General features: G+C 34.9%; 1 protein-coding gene across 1 annotated transcript in view; it reads left to right on the forward strand.

Annotated features, from left to right (window-relative positions):
• The window catches only part of LOC113185095 (phospholipid-transporting ATPase ABCA3-like), a 107,195-nt gene that overhangs the window by 56,830 nt on the left and 30,794 nt on the right, over positions 1-19,571 (forward strand). Inside the window, exons 12-15 of the mRNA XM_077802696.1 lie at positions 2,064-2,310; positions 2,443-2,651; positions 18,262-18,511; positions 18,691-18,827. Of these exons, the coding sequence (XP_077658822.1) occupies positions 2,064-2,310; positions 2,443-2,651; positions 18,262-18,511; positions 18,691-18,827 (843 nt within the window). The remainder of the gene's footprint in view (positions 1-2,063; positions 2,311-2,442; positions 2,652-18,261; positions 18,512-18,690; positions 18,828-19,571) is intronic.

The raw sequence follows: 19,571 nt of genomic DNA on the forward strand, positions 1-19,571 counted from the left end.
AGTCAAGGGTCATATGTTTTATATGTGAAAGCTAAAGAGAATAATTTTTTAAAGATAGCTCATGAAAATATAAGGGAGACCAGTAAAGGAAGAGGCTCAAGGAAAGGGAGAAAGGGAGGAAAAGAAGCAATACTGGGAAGTGAAACTGATTAAATTATATGCATGTATGAATATTTCACTATGAATCCTATTATTATTTATAATCATAATGCATCAATTTTTAAAACTGGAGAAAAGGTGACTCTTGTTACAAAGGGGCAGATAACTTGTGTTCTAGTGTTCTGTAGAAAGTGATGAAATTGGATATTTACCTGAGAAGATTTCTGTTGAAGTCATGTCCTGGTTTTTCCCTGCTACCTATAGTAAAATGTAAAAGGAGTGAAACTGAAGAAGGAATTTTAGCTTTTATATCACTACAACTAAAAGACCTGACAAGAACAACATAAAAGAGGAAAAGTTCATTTTGGCTAACAGTTTCAGAGCTTCAGTTCTAGGCCAGCCAACTCCATAGGTCTGAGCCTAAGATGAGACAGAATATCATGGCAGAAGGGTGTGTGGCAGAGGAAAGAAGCTCAGGGCATGAAAGCCGAAAACAGAACTCTGCTCTCCAGGAACAAAATATAAACCCCAAAGGCAGGCCCCCACTGACCTACTTCTTTCAGCCACACCCTACCATATCAGTGGATTAAAAAGATTAATAGCTGACTTTTTATCAGAAGGTAAGAAGATAGTGGAATGATCAAATTGCTAAAAGAAAAATGACATCCAGGAACCTTATATATCCAGTATATTTTCTCTTCAAAAATAATGAAATAAAGGCATTCCCAAATAAATTAAAATGGAAAATTAATCACCAGCAGATCTTTCTATCTGTAAAACATACTAAAACAATTCATTCAGTCTGAAATGTAAGGATACCAGACAGTAATTCTGAAGGAATGAGAAATTAGAAAAGATAATTTCTGAGATAAATTTTAAAAGCAGTAAAGATAATTAGATAAAACAATAATTATAAAACTGTATTAATGGACTTGTAATATATAAAGGTATAATTTATACTATAATAGTACATAGAAGAGAGGGAAGAGCTATGTTGGAGCAAATTTCTGAGTACTCTTGGAAGCAAATTAGTATTCACCTTAATCACATTGTTTTAAATTAGGATTTCTGTTATAAACTCCAGAGCATCCATAGAGAAAATAGCTTTAAAATAGTCAAATGACAACAAAAAAAGAATTTAAAGGTTATAGTTTAAAATATATTTTTCCACAAAATGTATTCTCCAGCAGTGGAGAAAGAAACAAGGAGATAAGACATGGAAAGGTGACTGGTATAAATTCTGGCATGTTAATAATTACAGTAAATATAAATAGAGTAAACATTCCATTCAAAAGGCAGAAATTTTCAGACTTGATTTTTTTTTAAATTTTCCACTTATATGTAATAGGCATAGGGAAAGAAAATAAATCAAATTCACAATAACAACCAAAAGAATAAAATACTTAGGAATAAATTTAAGATAATAAGCAAAAGACTTCTAAACTGTAAATTACTAAATGTTACTAAGAAAATTAAACAAATGGAGAAAATTCCACATTATGTATTGGAAAACTATTGTTAGGATAACAGTTTTTTTCCCAAATTTGTCTGTAGATTAGTTCAATCCTTACCAAAATTTCAGCAGTCTTTTTTGTATAAATTGAGAGGCTGATTTTAAAATGTAAGTAGAAATGCAAATTAAAATAGAATAGTCAAAACAGTTTTTGAAAAACAAGCAAACCATGCTTGCTTTAGACAAGAGAATCACTATTTTATGGGTTGTAAATAATGAGATTACTATAAGGTTTAGTGATGGAGTATAATTCTTGAAGAAAAAAGTTAGGATTTGAAATAGCCCATTGTAGAAAGTTGGAATGGGAAATGATAAATAGCAAGGAAGATTATTTGGACCTTCAACATAAGTACTAGTAGTCATATTAACCTGTTGATTCATTGATGAATTGCTTTCTTTAGATAAGAAAGACTTATATTGGTAATATAAAGAATTTCTTTCTTTATTCTAGGTAATGTGCAGAATTACATATTGGAAAGTAAAGAGTGTCGTGACTTCTGTATTATTGCACTTTCCATTAAGGTTGAAAAAAACAAAACCATACTTACTGTTTTGTTCAATAATGAGGCATACCATTCATCTGCAACATCCCTGGCGGTGTTAGACAACATTCTTTTTATGTTACTCTCTGGCCCTAGAGCTTCTATTACAGTCTCCAACAAGCCTCAACCACTCCCTGTTTATGGTTCTAATACAGTGTATGTATGATTTTCCTTTTACTGTAATTGAGCCTCAAGATAGCCCCTTTCCATCTGACCATAAATATTAGAAAATAGCTACTGAAATCAGTGTTTTCTACTTTTATTTCATCTTTTATTTCATTTCCATAGGCCTATAAATGGATTGCAAATAGTACAATGTTTGGCTTTTGGAATTTCTATTGTTGCTGGTAGCTTTTGTCTCCAAACTGTAATTGAAAGAATCAGTAAAGCAAAACATATCCAGTTTCTGAGTGGGGTCTATGTACTTACGTACTGGCTCTCTGCTTTGTTGTGGGATCTCATCTGCTTCTCCATTCCCTGCTGCTTACTACTGGTGAGTATTATCTGAGGTTGCATGAATGGTCATTTTCCTTTTGTTACCCATAAAAATTCCCACTAAACTAATCGCATCTTAAAATAAAACCTATCAAGTAATTTGTAACTGTATTGGCTTATAATTTCATAGAATATGCTCTACAAAACTCATGGAAAGATTCTCCCTCATTGTTTCAGCTGGTTTTTCACATTTTTTTTCACCATTATGCCTTGGCCAAAAATAGCTCTTAAAGTATCAGGGACACTTGTAACGTTGTCCCTTACCGCTATATAGCTAAGCCACTGCCCACTAATTGCCAGTGTTGTGCTATCTGATAAAATGGGACTGTAAATGCACAACTTATACTCGATATCTGAATTTACCTTTCTCCACTCCCCACTTTTATACTCCACATCCAAGATTGCCATGTCTGCAAAGCAGAACTAGTGTTTGACTCAGAACTCCTTTTTGTGTATTAAGAAAGTCATATAGAGAGTGAATGGTATAAGAATGCACAACATCTTTTACTGTAATTTTTTTGCTTACTAGTAAATAGTATCAACCTTTGTTATTTTGTATAAATACTGGAGGTGCTCAAGATACAAAAGCAAGATAGTTGATGGGGTAAAGACGGGAGTAAAAGAGATAAAAATTCCTTGGGAATATAAAGATGTTGGGAATATAAAGACTATGAATAAGATATCTCAGCGCTCAAATAATTCACAATGGACACAAAAATGAAAGTAAATCATTATAAAATACCATGCTAATTGCTTTTATAAAGGATAAATTATTACTGCCAACTATTCTTGAATAGTAAAATTAATCTTTGGAGAAAAAAATATAAACTTTTGGTCCTTTTGGCTCCCATGACCACAAGAAAATTTGATTATTACATGGGTGCCCTAAAATTGGCTTTGAGGGAGAGTCAGGATCCCAACAACTGGAAGAGCAGCTCAGGGAAGACTACCATCTGGGAGTAGAACAGATTAGCACTTCCTTCATATATGTAACATTGGGTGGTATTCTCAACACCAGTCTTTTTAGTGTACAGCTCACCAACAAACCAGCATGACAAGGAAAAGTCAACATTCTTTTTGAGGGCCACTATTCACATCTGTCACTGTAGGAAATAGGGAGTCTGATCCAGATATGGTCCCTGGCTTGACTATTTCCCTGCTGTGAAGTGCAGTATCAGATAACCCCTGAATCTCTTCATCTTTTTGTCAAGGTTTCATTCTTTCTGTAAATCTTTAAACTTTTCTGGCACATCTAGCTGCTGCTTCTTGGTTAACAAATAAAAATAAAAATGTAAATAAGATTAATTATTAATACTTACTATTAATTAGTTTGTTAATTAAAACCAATATTTCGTCTCATGAGAAGTTATTTCCCATGTGTTTATTAAAAAGTTCAAATCATATTAACAAGCAAGGCATCTAAGGCTCAGAGAAGTAAGTTCACCCGGCTAGTACTGAATCAGAATCCTAACTGGCATTGCTCCAAAATCCATTGTCATTTATACATTCCAAGTTATACTGAACAATGTACTTTCAGCTTATTTCTGCTCTCATATTTGTAGTCCTTTTGTCTAAGAATCTTACTCTAACTTTGATATCAGTTTCTCTGTCCTTTTGGACTAGTAGTTCTCTTTTCCCTCTACCCAAAATTCCCCTTCGTGATTCTTAGACTGGGGCTCTCCATATGGGTTTTTGGCTTTGCTTATCTAGCTTTTCCATCCTCTTATTTTAAATGAGACACTTTCTCACTCTGCTCTGGCTCCATGAAATGCCACCAACTGGACTAGTTCTTAGATCCCCAAAGAGGAAGAAATAATTCATTTCATCCTTCCTGTACCTGTTGAATTCACAAAGCAGGAAATTTTACTGCTCACGTGTCAGAAACGAGGATTAAGTTAAATGTGTTACTGGCTCTGACCCTTGATGAACTTACCTGCCTCATCAGTGATTTGCCTACCACCTGAAAGTAACTTTTCTCATGAGCAATGATCCCACTGTAGCTTGTCAGTCTTCATGACTCATAAACATTCTAACATTTGTAAGACTCACTTAGGATTAATAAACATTAAATGCTACCTAGGCTATATTTTAGATATTATAGATATACCATAGGAAGGGTAGGCCTTTTCTTTGATAAGCTTAAATTCTAGTGAATGTTAAAAATACCAGGAAAGGGGAAGCAAGATAACTGGCTAGAGAAAGGCTGTATTTCTAGTTGCTTCATGACCCAGGATTCAAGCTGCAGGAATACTGCAAGATGAATGAAAAGGGATTTTACTAAAACTCAATATTGGATAGTCAGAGTGTCTTAGAGACATAGAAATTTGGATACATTAAACAAAGAAAAAAGAGCATTAGAGCCAAGGTGGTAGCAGTTGCAGCAGTCACAGCAGTAATGGCACAGCCACAGCACAGAGGGAGGGGAAAATGCTGAGAAATACAAAGGCCAGACTTAGTGCAGCCTTCCCTAGGATGATCCAGAGGCTGTACTGCTCAGTACACTGGTGCATAAAGGTTGTCCTGTGTTTCCCTGCTGTTTTCAGAGAGCCAAGGCAGGAGCCATCTTGAGGTAGCCACACTGGGGTGGTGCTATGGGAACGAGGAGATCTGAGCTGAGTCCAATACACAGTCCTGGCAGGCACCTGCCTTGTGACCTAGACTGCCTAACAAAGTGAGAGCAAAATAGACATGGAGAATATTTTACCCAGGGGGAATACAAGTCAGATGGAAGCCCAGCTTGAGGTGGCTTGAGGACCAGCCAAAGTGGGTCAGAAATTTGAATGGGCAGAGAGTCAGCCCAGGAAGCCAGGAAATGCAGGGTCATGGGTAGCAGAAAAGGCCAAGGATTGGCTCCCCCACCCCACAAATGAAACCCTGGAAAGACAACTGAGGTACAGTATTCCAGTGAAGTTCGGCATCTGCAAGGACCTAGAGGTGCATTGATCTGATCTCTCCAGAACAGCACCCAGCAAAGCGTCTAGGACCTGACTAGATCTAAGCTCTAACTTCTGGAATTCCACCTATGGGAACACCTCTTGCAGAACTGTGCAGCAGCATCACCCTGGGAGTGCATCGACCTAGTCAGTGCAGACAAAACTGAAGCTGAAAGTACTTCTCATCCCACACTACCTCTCATACTGCCCATAAGCATGGGATTTTTGAAACCTACTGGCAACTTGGTGAGCAAAAAAGAGGAAGGATTTAATAACCCATGTCCCCTATTCTCATGCTCAGTACATACCTCATGAAGAAACAGAAAGACAGTTGGGCATAGGTAGTGAACATATATTTCTATTGACTATTTTGACCACCTCAGTGGAAACAAGGTCCTTAATTTTTTTCATGAAGAATCTCCTTTAGTTTTTTTTTTCTTTTGTGAGTGTGGGTATGTAGGTGTGTGCACTGAATATCCCATGGACATTTACATACCCACACATAAACACACACATATGTTTGTTTCTTTATTCTCATTTGTAGAATATTTTGAATGTAGTTATTTTCCCTTGCCTTGTCTTCATTAGGGTTTTTAATTAGTACCTTGTGATTTGGTTTTTATATTGTTTTTCATTTGGCTGCTTCTCTTGATTCTCTTCTTTTGTTAACAGCCAGATTCTATTGTTCTCTCTTTTCTCCTCTAATTTGTTACTTCTATTTTTTCTCTTTCTTCCTCATAACCATCCTACATCTCTTCTGCATTCTCTCTGTTCACCTGTTGAAATTTTAATATTTTCTACTCACTATCTCTTTTCTTTCCTCTTAATTAACTCTGTTCCCCAACATCTTTTAGAATTAATTGGTTTATATAATTCCTGCCCCCATCATTAATGCTGCTGCAATTATTACTGCTGTGGATGCTATAGATGACACTTGTTGTTTGATTTAATGCCAGATTAATTACTGTTTTTACTGAAGGCAGTTGGTTTTTATTATTATTTTTAGCTTTTTTATTGGTTGTTCAAAACATTAAAAAGCTCTTGACAAATTTGGAGGGGGGATAGTAGAGGATAGGAAAGGTAGCAGAATACAACAGTTACTATGGCATTATGTAAAAATGTGGATGTGTAACCAATGTGATTCTGCAATCTGTATTTGGGGTAAAAATGGGAGTTCATAACCCACTTGAATCTAATGTCTGAAGGCAGTTGTTGACCCTACAATTCTGTTTATTATGCCGATCAGTATTGTAGATGTCAGAGTAGTAACTAAGTATTTAGTTTAATACTGCATATGTTTGCATTGATTGTTGCTATTATTTCTCTCTCCTTAATCTGTGAGGTACTACAGGAACACTACAAGTTCATAGGGCAGAGACTCTGCTGCTTCTGAATCATATTGATAGATGGGTAGACACACAAACAACATGAAAAAACAAGGTAACAAATACCCAAACAACCACAAATGAGGCCTCAACAACAGACTCCATTGACAGCACAGTGAATGAAATGTCAGAGAAGGAATTTAGAAAGTTCATAGTTAAACTGTTCTAAGCCTTCACTACAAAACATACTCAATAAAATATTTCATAAGTAAAAATGAAAATTAAAAATGAAAGCCAAAATAGGGAGGAACTACAATAGAAGAATGGTCAAGCAAAGGAGAATTCAATTCAACTTAAAAACTAGAATTAATATCAAAATAACAGGGAGTAAAAATCATCTCTCAATAACAATATTGAATATAAATGATTTAAACTCACCAATCAAAAGACAGACTGGCAGATTGGATTAAAAACCAAGACCAAACAATATGCTGTTGCCAAGAGACTTATTCATAGGCAAGAACATCCACAAACAAAAGGTGAAAGTATAGGAAAAAACATGCCATTCACATAGATCTTGTAAACAAGCAAGGGTTATTGTTCTCATACCAGATAAAGGTAACTTCAAGGCAGAATTAGAAGAGACAAAGAAGATCATTTCATACTGCTTAAGGGAATCATATATCAACAAGATATAAGAATCATAAATATTTGTGCCCCAAACAATGGAGCATCTATGGGAGCATATATGTACATCAAACAAACCCTTCTCAATATCAAGAATAAAAGTGGGTGACTATAGCATGCTTCTCATCACTGAATAGATCATCCAAACAACAATAATAAAAGAAGCTACAGAACTAAAAAAACACAATTAGTGTAGACTCAACAGATATGTATAGAATATTTTATTCATTAATGACTGAATACACTTTCTTCTCAGTAGCACATTTTCTAAAATAGACCACAGGTGGGCCACAGAGCAAATACTAGAAATTACAAAAAAAAATTTTTGAGTTAATACCTTGCATTCTATCAGATCATAATAGAATGAAATTAGCAGTCAATTATAAGATAAAAAATAAAAACTAACACCCTGAGACTAAATAATATATTTTTGAATAATGAATTGACAGCGAAGAAATCAGGGGACAGCATATCAAAATCTCTGTGACAGTATGAAGGAATATCTAAGAGGAAAGTTCATACCATTGAGCTCATACATTAAAATAAAAATATCAAATAAATAATCTGAGATTACACTTCAAGGCCCTAGGAAAAAGCAAACACTCCAGTCAATTAAAGATAGGATATACTTAAAATCAGAGATGAAACTGAGATTTAAAAAACAATTCAAAAAAACCCAAAAAAGTTGGCTTTTTGAAATAATAAAACTTATGGGAGATCCAAGATAGAGGGAGGCTACATTCTGTGTCACTTCAGAATCTGGGATTCAAGTAGTGGGAATACTGTCTCACAGGTCTCCAGGCCATAGCATCAGTGCAGGACTACCAACAACTTGTCCATGCAAGTCCTCGGGGTGCCCAAGTAGGACCCCTTGCATTAACACCTCGACAGGACTCCTGGCCACCCACCCACCTGGACACAAGACATCTGGCCATAGCCCACACGCAGGAACTCCAGCTGCCACTCCTGTGTGGACCCCATCTACCAATGTAGGGTTCCTCAGGTTGCCTCAATCTTGGGGCACTGCAACCACTGCCACAGTCCCCTAAATGTGGTAGCCTGTACCTTGGGACACTACACTGTATCCAGTGACAGCCATCAGCCACAATACTGCTTGCCACAGAGCTGCGTCTCTAAACACATTGCTCAATGCCACCTCCAGTCCCACCCAACTCAGCACCCCTTTGCTGAAAGCAGCCACCTCCCTCTTGGGACACATTCATAGCCATCTTTAATTGGGGCAACTCCCATCTTTAATTGGAACACCAGCTGGGGCTCAGAAGCATTATCAAGGTACTCAAGGTCCCCAACTCCCCACTCCTCCCCAGCACAGTGCCTGCAGCAATGTGGCTGGTCCATGGCTCAGAAAGCCAGGTGGCAAAACCAGTTCCTGAACTGCCCAATATAAAACAGCTCTCCATGAAAGGTGCGCAGCCTCAAGAGTGCAGCCCATAAGACCTCTGGGAGAAAGGTTTCTGATTGGGAAGTAGAAAGGAGGGGGCAAGTGAGATACAATTTAGAGGCTATATGAGAGACCAAGAATTGCATGGCCTACAGGCAATATAAGGATAAGACCAGGTGCCCACATCACATGAATGGGCCCCAAAGGGGATGCTTGGGGTGCAGACTCCCATTCAGGACTGGCAAGTATTATATCCCACCTCTAGGAGCCATGCCCCCCAGACCAACCCTCCCACCCTAATAACCTTCACCATCCTGAGGTGGAGATACCAGCAAACAACAAACAAGCCCACCTATTGGATGAGAAGGGAAGCTGAAAAGATATCTCCAACAAAAACAATCCTTGTATTTGCCTTTGAGATTTTTTTTCTCTCTTCTCCTGCCTATATTTGGGAAACCATGTACTTTTCATAAATTAGGCTATTGAGGACTGGTATGTTTGAATAGTATATTACAGTAGTGTTGTATATTCTTTTATCTCCTATTTTTTTAATATATTTTACTTTTCTTAAAATTTATATTTGTTTGCTGTGCTCTACTCTCTTCCCACATATTTGTCTCTCCAAATTTACTTTCTCTCTCTTCTCCTGCTACTAATCAACTTCTTTAGATTCCTCTTTCATGCTTTCTAAGATCTAATAACTCTATATCCTCACCTTCTATGCCCTCAAGATCTCATCCTACACCTCACCCCCAGTGTGTTGTCCACTATCAGAAACTGTAGACACTTTTGCAAACTTAGTGTTTATATTGTAGATAATAATTGAATTTACAATTTCTGTGTATTATGACAAAACCATAAACATCTTAGTAGCAGCTATTTGATTTAAGGTTCTATATTGTTTGTATTGAGATCTGTTCATATTGTTCTCCCCCTTAAAGAAGAAGTATTGGAAACCTGCAGGGACATTATAAGCCTATAAGGTAAAAACTATAACACTTCAGATCTACAGTGCTAGAAGGGAAGACACACAAACAACATGAAAAAACAAGGGAATAAAGTCCCCCCCCCAAAATCAAGATATTACACTATTACAATTCATGGCCAGCATAAAAGCAGAAATGACAGAGAAGCAGTTCAGGATGTACATAATTAAAATGTTCTGTGAATTAAAAGATGATAAAAGAGAATACAGGCAGCAAAAGATCATTTCAATAAAAAGCTACGTAAGCAAACACAGGAAGCAAAAGTTTATTAGATTTTGATATGTTGTATAATCACTGCTCTCATATAGAGGTTCTAAAAAAACAATCAGAGATCCTTGAAATGAAAGAAACAATAAACCAGATTTAAAGCTCCATAGAAAGCATCACCAACAGATGAGATCACTTGGAAGATGAGACCTTAGACAATGAAGACAAAATATATAATCTTGAAAAGAATGTTGACCACGCAGTAAAGATGGTAAGAAACCATGAGCAAAACATTCAAGAATTATAGAATAAAATAAAAAGACCAAATTTAAGAATTATTGGGATAGAGGAAGGCATAGAGTTCCAAAGCAAAGGAACGAACAATCTATTCAATGAAATAATATCAGAAAACTTTCCAAACATAAAGAATGAATTGGAAAATCAAATACAAGAGGCTTACAGAACACCAAATGTACAAAATCACAACAGATCTATGCCAAGTCACATCATAATGAAAATTCCTAGCATCCAGAATAAGGAGACAATTTTAAAAGCCACAAGAAAAAGTGATCAGATTACATACAAGTGGAAACCAATTAGGATAACGGCGGATTTTTCAACACAGACCCTGAAAGCTAGAAGATCCTGGAACAACATATATCAAGCTCTGAAAAAAAAATGGATGCCAACCAAGAATCTTATATACAGCAAAACTAAGCTTTAGATTTGATTATGAAATAAAAACCTTCTATGATAAAGGTTTATCAAAGAATTTAAAGCTAGAGAGCCTGCACTACAGAACATTCTCAGCAAATTCTGTGAGGAGGAAACGAAAAACAACAATGAAAATCAGCAAATGCAGGTATTGCACTAAAGGAAATACTAATCAAAGGAGAAACCAAGTCAAGATAAATACCAAAAACAGACAAATATTATTGAGAAAACATATCGTGTCTCAATTATAATTTTTTAATGGCCTAAACTCACCAATCAAAAGACATAGACTAGAGATTGGGGGGGGGGGGGGAAAGACCCAACAATATGCTGCCTTCAAGAGACTCACCTCATAGGAAAAGACATCCACAAACTGAAGGTGAAAGGTTGGGGAGAAAAACATACCATTCACATGGACTGTCGAAACAAGCAGGGGTTTTCATCTTCATATAAAATAAAGAAGACCACATTCATTTAAAAAAAAAACTCTTCTAAAGTTCAACAGTCAAATAGACCACAAGACAATATTTCTGGGTAACTTTAACACACCTCTTTCACCATTGGATATATCTTCCAAACAAAAGCTAAAAAAAAAACTGTAGAACTCAATAATACAATCAATAACTTAACTGACATACACAGAATATTTATCCATCAATGAGTGGATACATTCTCTTCTCAGCAGCACATGGATCCTTCTGTAAAATAGACCATATACTATGCCACAAAGCAACTCTTAGCAAATATTAAAAATAGAGATATTCCCTGAATTCTATCAGATCATAATGGAATGAAATTAGAAATCAATGACAAAGTGAAAAATAGAAGCTACTCCAACACCTGGAGACTAAACAATATGCTGTTGAATGAAAAAGAGGTTGCAAAAGACATCAAAGAGGAGATCTAAAAATTCTTAGAGGTTAATGAGAACACTGATACAACATATCAAAATATCTGGGGCACTATGAAAGCAGTACTAAAAGTAAAGTTCATTGCATGGAGTTAATTCCTTCAAAGAAGAAAAAGTCAACAGATAAATGACTTAAAATTACATCTCAAAGAAGAAAAAATCAATACCAAAAGTAGTAGAAGACAGGAAATAATTAAAATCAGAGCTGAAATCAATGAAATTGAAACAATAGAAACAATTGAAAAAATTGACAAAACAAAAAGTTGGTTCTCTGAAAAAATAAAATTGATAAAGCCTTAGCCATGCTAATGAAGAGAAGGAGAGAAAAATTACATCTGTGATGAAAAAAGGAAATATTACAACAGATACTACAGAAATACAGAAGATAATTAGAAATTATTTTGGAACCTTGTACTCCAGTAAAATAGAAAATATCAAAGGCATGGACAAATTTCTAGAGTCATATGATTCACCCAAACTGAATCAGGATGATATACACAATTTAAACAGATCAATTTCAAACAATGAAGCCTATTAACCAAGAAAAGCCCAGAACCAGATGGATACACAGCTGAGTTCTACAAGACCTTCAAAGAACTAATACCAATACTCCTCAAATTATTTCATGAAATAGAAAAAGAAGGAGCACTTCCAAACTCATTCTATGAGGCCAATATCACCCTGATTCCAAAAAAAAGACACATCAAAGTAAGAAAACTTTAGACCAGTATCTCTAAGGAACATAGATGCCAAGATTCTCAGTCAAATTCTGGCAAATTGAACACAAAAACATAATGTACCACGATCAAGTGGGCTTCATCCTAGGGATGCAAGGTTGGTTCAACATACAGAAATCAATAAATGCAATTCATCACATCAGTAGACTTAAAAATAAGAATCATATGATCATCTCAATAGATGCAGAAAAAGTATTCGACAAAATACAGCACTCATTCGTGTTCAAAAAACTAGAAAAACTAGGGATAACAGGATCATATCTCAACATTATAAAAGCTCCCTATGCTAAGCCCCAGGCCAACATCATTCTAAAGTGAAAAAAATTGAAAGCATTCCCTTTAAAATATGAAACAAGACAGAGATGCCCTCTATTAACATAGTTCTTGAAACTATAGCAAGAGCAATTAGATAAAAGAGATTAAATGGATATAATACGGATAGGAAAAGAAGAACTCAAATTGTCATTATTTGCCAATGACATGATTTTATGCCTAGAAGATCCAAAAATTCCACCAGAAATCTTCTAGAACTAATAAATGAATTTGGCAAAGTAGCATGATATAAAATCAGCATCCATAAATCAAAGGTATTTCTGTACATTAATTGTAAATCATCTGAAAGAGAAACTAGGAAAACTATCCCATCTACAATGACCACCAAAAAAATGAAATACTTAGGGGCTGGGATTTTGGCTTGGTGGTTGAGTATTCACAAGTGTAAGACTCTGGGTTTGATCCTTAGCACCACATAAAAAATAATTAATTAAAAATAAAGGTATAAGAAATTAAAAACTTGGGAATCAACTTACCAAAAGAGGTGAAAGATCTCTACAATGAAAATTACAGCATGCTAAAGAAAAAGATTACAGACAACCTTAGAAGATGGAAAGATCTTTCTTGTTCTTGGATAGGCAAAATTAATATTGTCAAAATGACCATACTACTACAAGGACTATACAGATTTAATGCAATTCTGATCAAAATCCCAATGGCATTCCTTATAGAAATAGAAAAAGCAGTCATATAATTCACCTGGAAAAATAAAAATAGCTAAAGCAATCCTTAGCCAGAAGAATGAGACAGGTTGCATCACTATACCAGACCTTAAACTATAACTACAGAGCAATAGTAACAAAAATGGCATGATACTGGTACCAAAATAGACTGGTAGACCAATGGTACAGAATAGAGGACACAGAGACAAACCCACACAAATACAGTTAGCTAATATTAGACAAAGGCACCAAAAACATATTGGAGAAAGGATGGCCTCTTCAATAAATGATTCTGGGAAAACTGGAAATCCATAAGTAACAAAATAAGATTAAATCCCTATCTCTCACCATGCACAAAACTCAAACTGGATCAGGGACCTAGGAATTAAACCAGAGACCCTGCACCTAATAGAAGAAAAAGTAGGCCCAAATCTTCATCATGTCAGATAGGCCCTGACTTTCTTAATAATACTCCTATAATGCAAAAAATAAAACTAAGAATAAATGGGATGGATTTAAGTTAAAAAGCAGCTTCTCAGCAAATGAACAATCAATGAAGTGGATAGCCTTCAGAATGGGAGCAATTTTTTACCACATGCCCATAGGGGTTCATCCTAGGGATGCAAGTTTGGTTCAACATTCAGAAATCAATAAATGTAATTAATCACATAAACAGATTTAAAGACAGGAATCACATAATTATCTTAATAGATACAAAAAAGCTTTGACAAAATACAGCTTCTATTCATGTTTAAAACACTAGAAAAATGGGGATAGAGGAACATCACTCAACATTGTAAAATTATATGCAACCAACCCAAAGCCAAAATCATTTCAAATGGAGAAAAACAAAACATTCCCACTAAAAACAGAAGCAAGACAGGGATGCCACTTATATTCACCACAGTCCTTGAAACTCTAGCCAGAGTAATTAAGCAAAAGAAGGAAATAAAAGGGATCCAAATAGGAAAAAAGGACTAAAATGATCCCTATTTGTCAATGATATGATTTTATATTTAGAAGGCAAAAAAACTCCACTAGAAAACTTCTATAACTCATAAATGAATTCAGTAAAGAAGCAGGATATATAATTAACACTCATAAATCAATTATGTTCCTATACTCAAATGATAAATCTGCTACAAGAGAAATTAGGAAAATTCTATTCACAATAGCCTAAAAAAACAAAACTTGGGAATCAATCTAACAAAAGAGGTGAAGAACCTCTACAATGAAAACTACAGAACACTAAATAAATTGAAGGAGACCATAGAAGACAGAAAGACCTCCCATGTTCTTGGATATGCAGAATTAATTGTCAAGTGGCCATACTTCCAAAAGCACTATACAGATTCAATGAAATTCTCATCAAAATTCCAATGACATTGTTGAAATGGAAAAAGTTGTCTTGAAATTCATTTGGAAAAATAAGAGGCCCAGAATACTCAAAACAATCCTTGTTGAGAAAAGCAAATCAGGAGGCATCACCAGACCTTAAATTATACTACAGAGCAATAGTAACAAAAACAGCATGGTATTGGCACCAAAGCAGCCTGGTAGACCAATGGTACAGAATAGAGGACACAGAGACTAACCCACAAAATTACAGTTATCTTGCATTAGACAAAGGTGCCAAAAACGTACATGGGAGAAAAGATAGACTCTTCAAGAAATGGTGCTGGGAAAACTGGAAATCCATATATAGTAGAATGAAATCTAACCCCTATCTCTTGCCCTGCACAAAACTCAAAGTTTATAAAAAACCCAGGAATTAGACCAGAAACCCTGAACATACTAGAAGAAAACACTCCAACACTCCAGCGCCTCAGCTCAGGAATTGACTTCCTTAACAAAATTTGTAAAGCACAAGAAATAAAGTCAAGATTCAATAAAAGAGATGGTATCAATTTTTTCTCAGCAAAGAAAACAATCAAGAATGTGAAAAGAGAGCCTAAAAATGGGAGAAAATCTTGGCCACTTGCACCTCAGATAAAGCATTAATCTTCAGGATATATAAAGAATTCTTAACACCAAAAAAAAAAATCGCAACTAATCCAGTCAATAAATGGGCAAAGGAACTGAACAAACACTTCACAGAAGAAGAAATACAAATGGTGCCACATCCCCAGCCCTTTTTTATATTTTATTTTGAGACAGGGTCTTGCTAAGATGCTGAGGCTGGTGTTGAACTCACAATCCTCTTGCCTCAGCCTTCCAATCTGCTGGGATAACAGGCATGTGCCTTTTTTTTTTTTTTGCAGCACTGAGGATTGAACTCAGGGGCACTCTACCACTGAGCCACATCCCATTTTTATTTTTTATTTTGAGCTGCCAAAGCTAATCTCAAACTTGAAATCCTCCTGCCTCTGCTTTAGAGTTGCTGGGATTACTGATGTGCATCACTATGCCCAGCTTTCTTTATGTACTCTGGATATTATCCTCTTGTTAGAGGTGTAGTTTGAAAAATTCTCTCCTATTCTTTAGGTTGTTTCTTCTCTCTGATGATTATTCCCTTTGCTGTGCAGAAGGTTTTTAGTTTGGTGCAATCCTATTTGTCTATTTTTATTTTGTTTTATGTTTGTTTGGGGTCTTATCCAAAAGGACCCATTTTAAGTTGATTTTTGTCTCTGGTGAGAAATAGGGGTCTACTTTTATTCTTTTGAGTGTGGATATTTATTGAAAAGCAATAAATTTTTCTCCAATATGAAAAAAAAGAAATACAAATGGTAACCAAATATATGACAAATGTTTAACATCTCTAGCAATTACAGAAATGCAAATTAAACAACATTGAGATTTTATGTCACTCCAGTCAGAATGGCAATTATGAAGAATACAAGTAACAATAAATGTTGACAAGGATGTGGGAAGAGATACATTAATTGGTTGCTAGTGAGACTGCAAATTGGTGTAACCATTCTGGAAAGCAGTATGGAGATTCCATTTGACCCAGTAATCCCACTCCTTGGTATATATCCAAAGGAGTTAAAATCAGTGTACTGCAGAGACACAGTCCCATCAATGTTTATAGCAACATAATTCACAATGACTAAACTATGGAGACAACCTAGATGCCCTTCAACAGATGAATGGATAAAGATGTATTGATATCAAATTATTACTCAGCCATAAAGAAGAATGACTTTGACATTTTCCAGTAAATGGATGGATCTGGAGACCATCATGTTAAGTGAAATAAGCCAATCCAAATATTTGAATATTTGATATGTTGAAGCTAACCCACAATGAGGGGATGAGAAGAATAGAAGTTCAGTGGATTAGACAAAGGGGAGTGAAGGGAAGGGAGGAGGATAGGAAAAGGAAAGACAGTGGAATTAATCTGACATAACTTTCCTATGTACATATATGAATACACCACAATGAATACCATTGTACATCCATAAGATTAATTTAAAATAATAATTAAGTATTATTTATAATAATCATAAATAATATAAATTTTATTTATAATAATTATTTATGATATGTTATTTATATTCATAATAAATTATTATAATAATTATTATATGAGTAAATGGTAGATCAATAGAGGGAAGGGAGCAGGATGTGGGGAAAGGGAAGGGGAAAGAGAGGTACTGGGGTCTGAATTAGAATAAGATATATTTCATGCTTGAATAGTTATGTCAAAATGGATCCTACTGTTATGTATAACTTTAAAAAAATAAATATAGTCTATCAAGCCTAACCACATTATTGAGGGCATATTTATTGATAAATAAGGCAACAAATAATCAGGTGAACATGAGATGATAATAAGCTCATAGAGATGACTATTTTTAGACATAATTTTGAAAACTGGCACTTGAAATTTATCAAAGCATATAATGCATTTTTTTTTTAAATTGCCAGCCTCACAAAGGGGTTAGACAGCTGAATCAGTATTACAAATTAGTATTGTACATCTCAGTTCTAGAAAGTCTTCAGAGAGCTTTCCTTTTACAAATCATTGATTCAGCACAAGTTATTTTTTACTAAAGTCATCATTTGCAATTTTCCCCTCCTTCCTGAACTTATTTTTAAGCAAGAACAAAGTAATGATGGGGAGGGCAGGTTTCATCCTAAATAACTAATCCATTGTTCTAATATCTGTTTTAAATAATGGCTCTTTTATACTGAATTAAAATACAACATTGCTTTGCTGTATATTAACTAACAATGTGTATTTAGCTATATTTTGTATTATTTATTTTGTTCCTTTGGTATATCTATAAAAGTGCCACTTTACACCAATCTGATTCAATCATATAATTAAAGAAGGAGAGCCCTGATTGTTGAGATGGATACAAACTAAAAGACAGTCTAATGTGGGAGGTAATGCTGCAGGAAACCTTCAGAGAAATAGTCTACTTCCTGGGTCTTTTTTCCTTCTACGAAAGTTTACTTTGGTTTAATGCAGACATAACTACGTTGGCTTTGATCATGGGCGGGGAGAGGGGGAAGTAAAAATGTTCCAAAGAGAAAAAAACAGAAAGGGATAGTCATTATGCTCACTGGAATATTCTCTGTTGTAGACATAGTTCTCTTCAGGCTCATTTTCTAAAGCTTTTTTTTAAAAAAATGGAAAAATAAATAGTAATCATTAGTCCTATCATCTCATGAAGACAGTAAGATGGTTGTTCTCTAAGTGGTCTGCCCTGACTGACTGCCCAGTATCATTTACCTTGCTTTTACCTCTATATTCTATGATCCAGGGAGTATTCAAATACTGTGAAGTGGATGCATTTGTTGTGAATTTCAACTTTCTGGACACAATGTTGATCTTTATGCTATACGGCTGGTGTATTGTTCCTCTCATGTATCTCGGAAGCTTCCTGTTTTCTAGTGGGACTGCTGCCTCCATCAAGCTTACTCTCTTTAATTACATTTCAATTATTTGCAGTATCATTGTTCAGAGTGTACTACAGTTTTATGGTAAGGACTTCACACAATATTTTCTATACCACAGGCTATCAAGGTGGACAAATTTAGCAACTAATTATTAGCCAAGGATCATCTAGTTTGATGTTTGTCTGAGATTGAGTGGCTTAATCACTTGGGAGAAGTTGTTTTGAGGGGATTTATTACTTTCTTATAATTGAAGCTAATCTTTTTAATTACAGAGAATGAGCTATCTTTCTTCAGAAGTATCATAAGTAATGTATTAATGGTGCTTCCTAGTTACAACTTTGCAATGAGTATCAGCAGATATTTTGATGACTATGAAGTGAAAAAACTTTGTGCCAAGAAATTTAAAAGCATCTATCTGGATTGCAATAAATCATGTGAGTATCTGAGGCTCCACAGGTCCCTAAACACAATGTATTCTATTCCAGCCATCTTCACTTAAGCTCAAATTATTGAAGAATTGTGAAACCTCTCCTTCCTCCAATGGAGATAGTCAGGCTTGCTATTTTGAGTGTATTTCTTTATCAAAGTTATTTTCACAGACTAGGGATGGAGGATAGGAAGGGATGAGGCATCAAAATAAAATCCAAAAGAAATTTCATTAATTTACCACAAAATTGATAGTGGGTTATTATTAACTAGTTACCTACTATGTGCAAATAGCAGTATGCATATTACTTTGAATCCTCAGAGAACTTCTGCAAGTTAGTTGTTACTATTTGTGTTTGATAAATAAGAACACTTCACTTAAAAAGAATATTAAGTTCTCTGGAATGGTAAGTTTTTAGTATCTCACAAATAAAGATAACATTACAACCAGATCAAAATCAAGAAAAAAATAAGAATTCTATTAAGTTTTTTTATATTTTAGTCTGATTTTATGAGTAAGTTTGAAATATAATTATTCGGGTCAAGTTTCTGAATAGCAAAAATTATGTCACAGTTTAGTTTGCCTACTTGATATGTAAATTTGTGTTTCTGCTTTTAAAAAACAGTTCTATTATTATTTATAGACTATAAACAAGTTTTAACTCTATTTAGTATTTATTTATTTATTTTTATTAGTTACACATGACAGTACAGTGATCTTGACAATTCATACATTTGAATCAAATGGGGTA

The sequence above is a fragment of the Urocitellus parryii genome, chromosome 9, assembly GCF_045843805.1.
Source record: "Urocitellus parryii isolate mUroPar1 chromosome 9, mUroPar1.hap1, whole genome shotgun sequence".
NCBI classification, from domain to species: domain Eukaryota; kingdom Metazoa; phylum Chordata; class Mammalia; order Rodentia; family Sciuridae; genus Urocitellus; species Urocitellus parryii.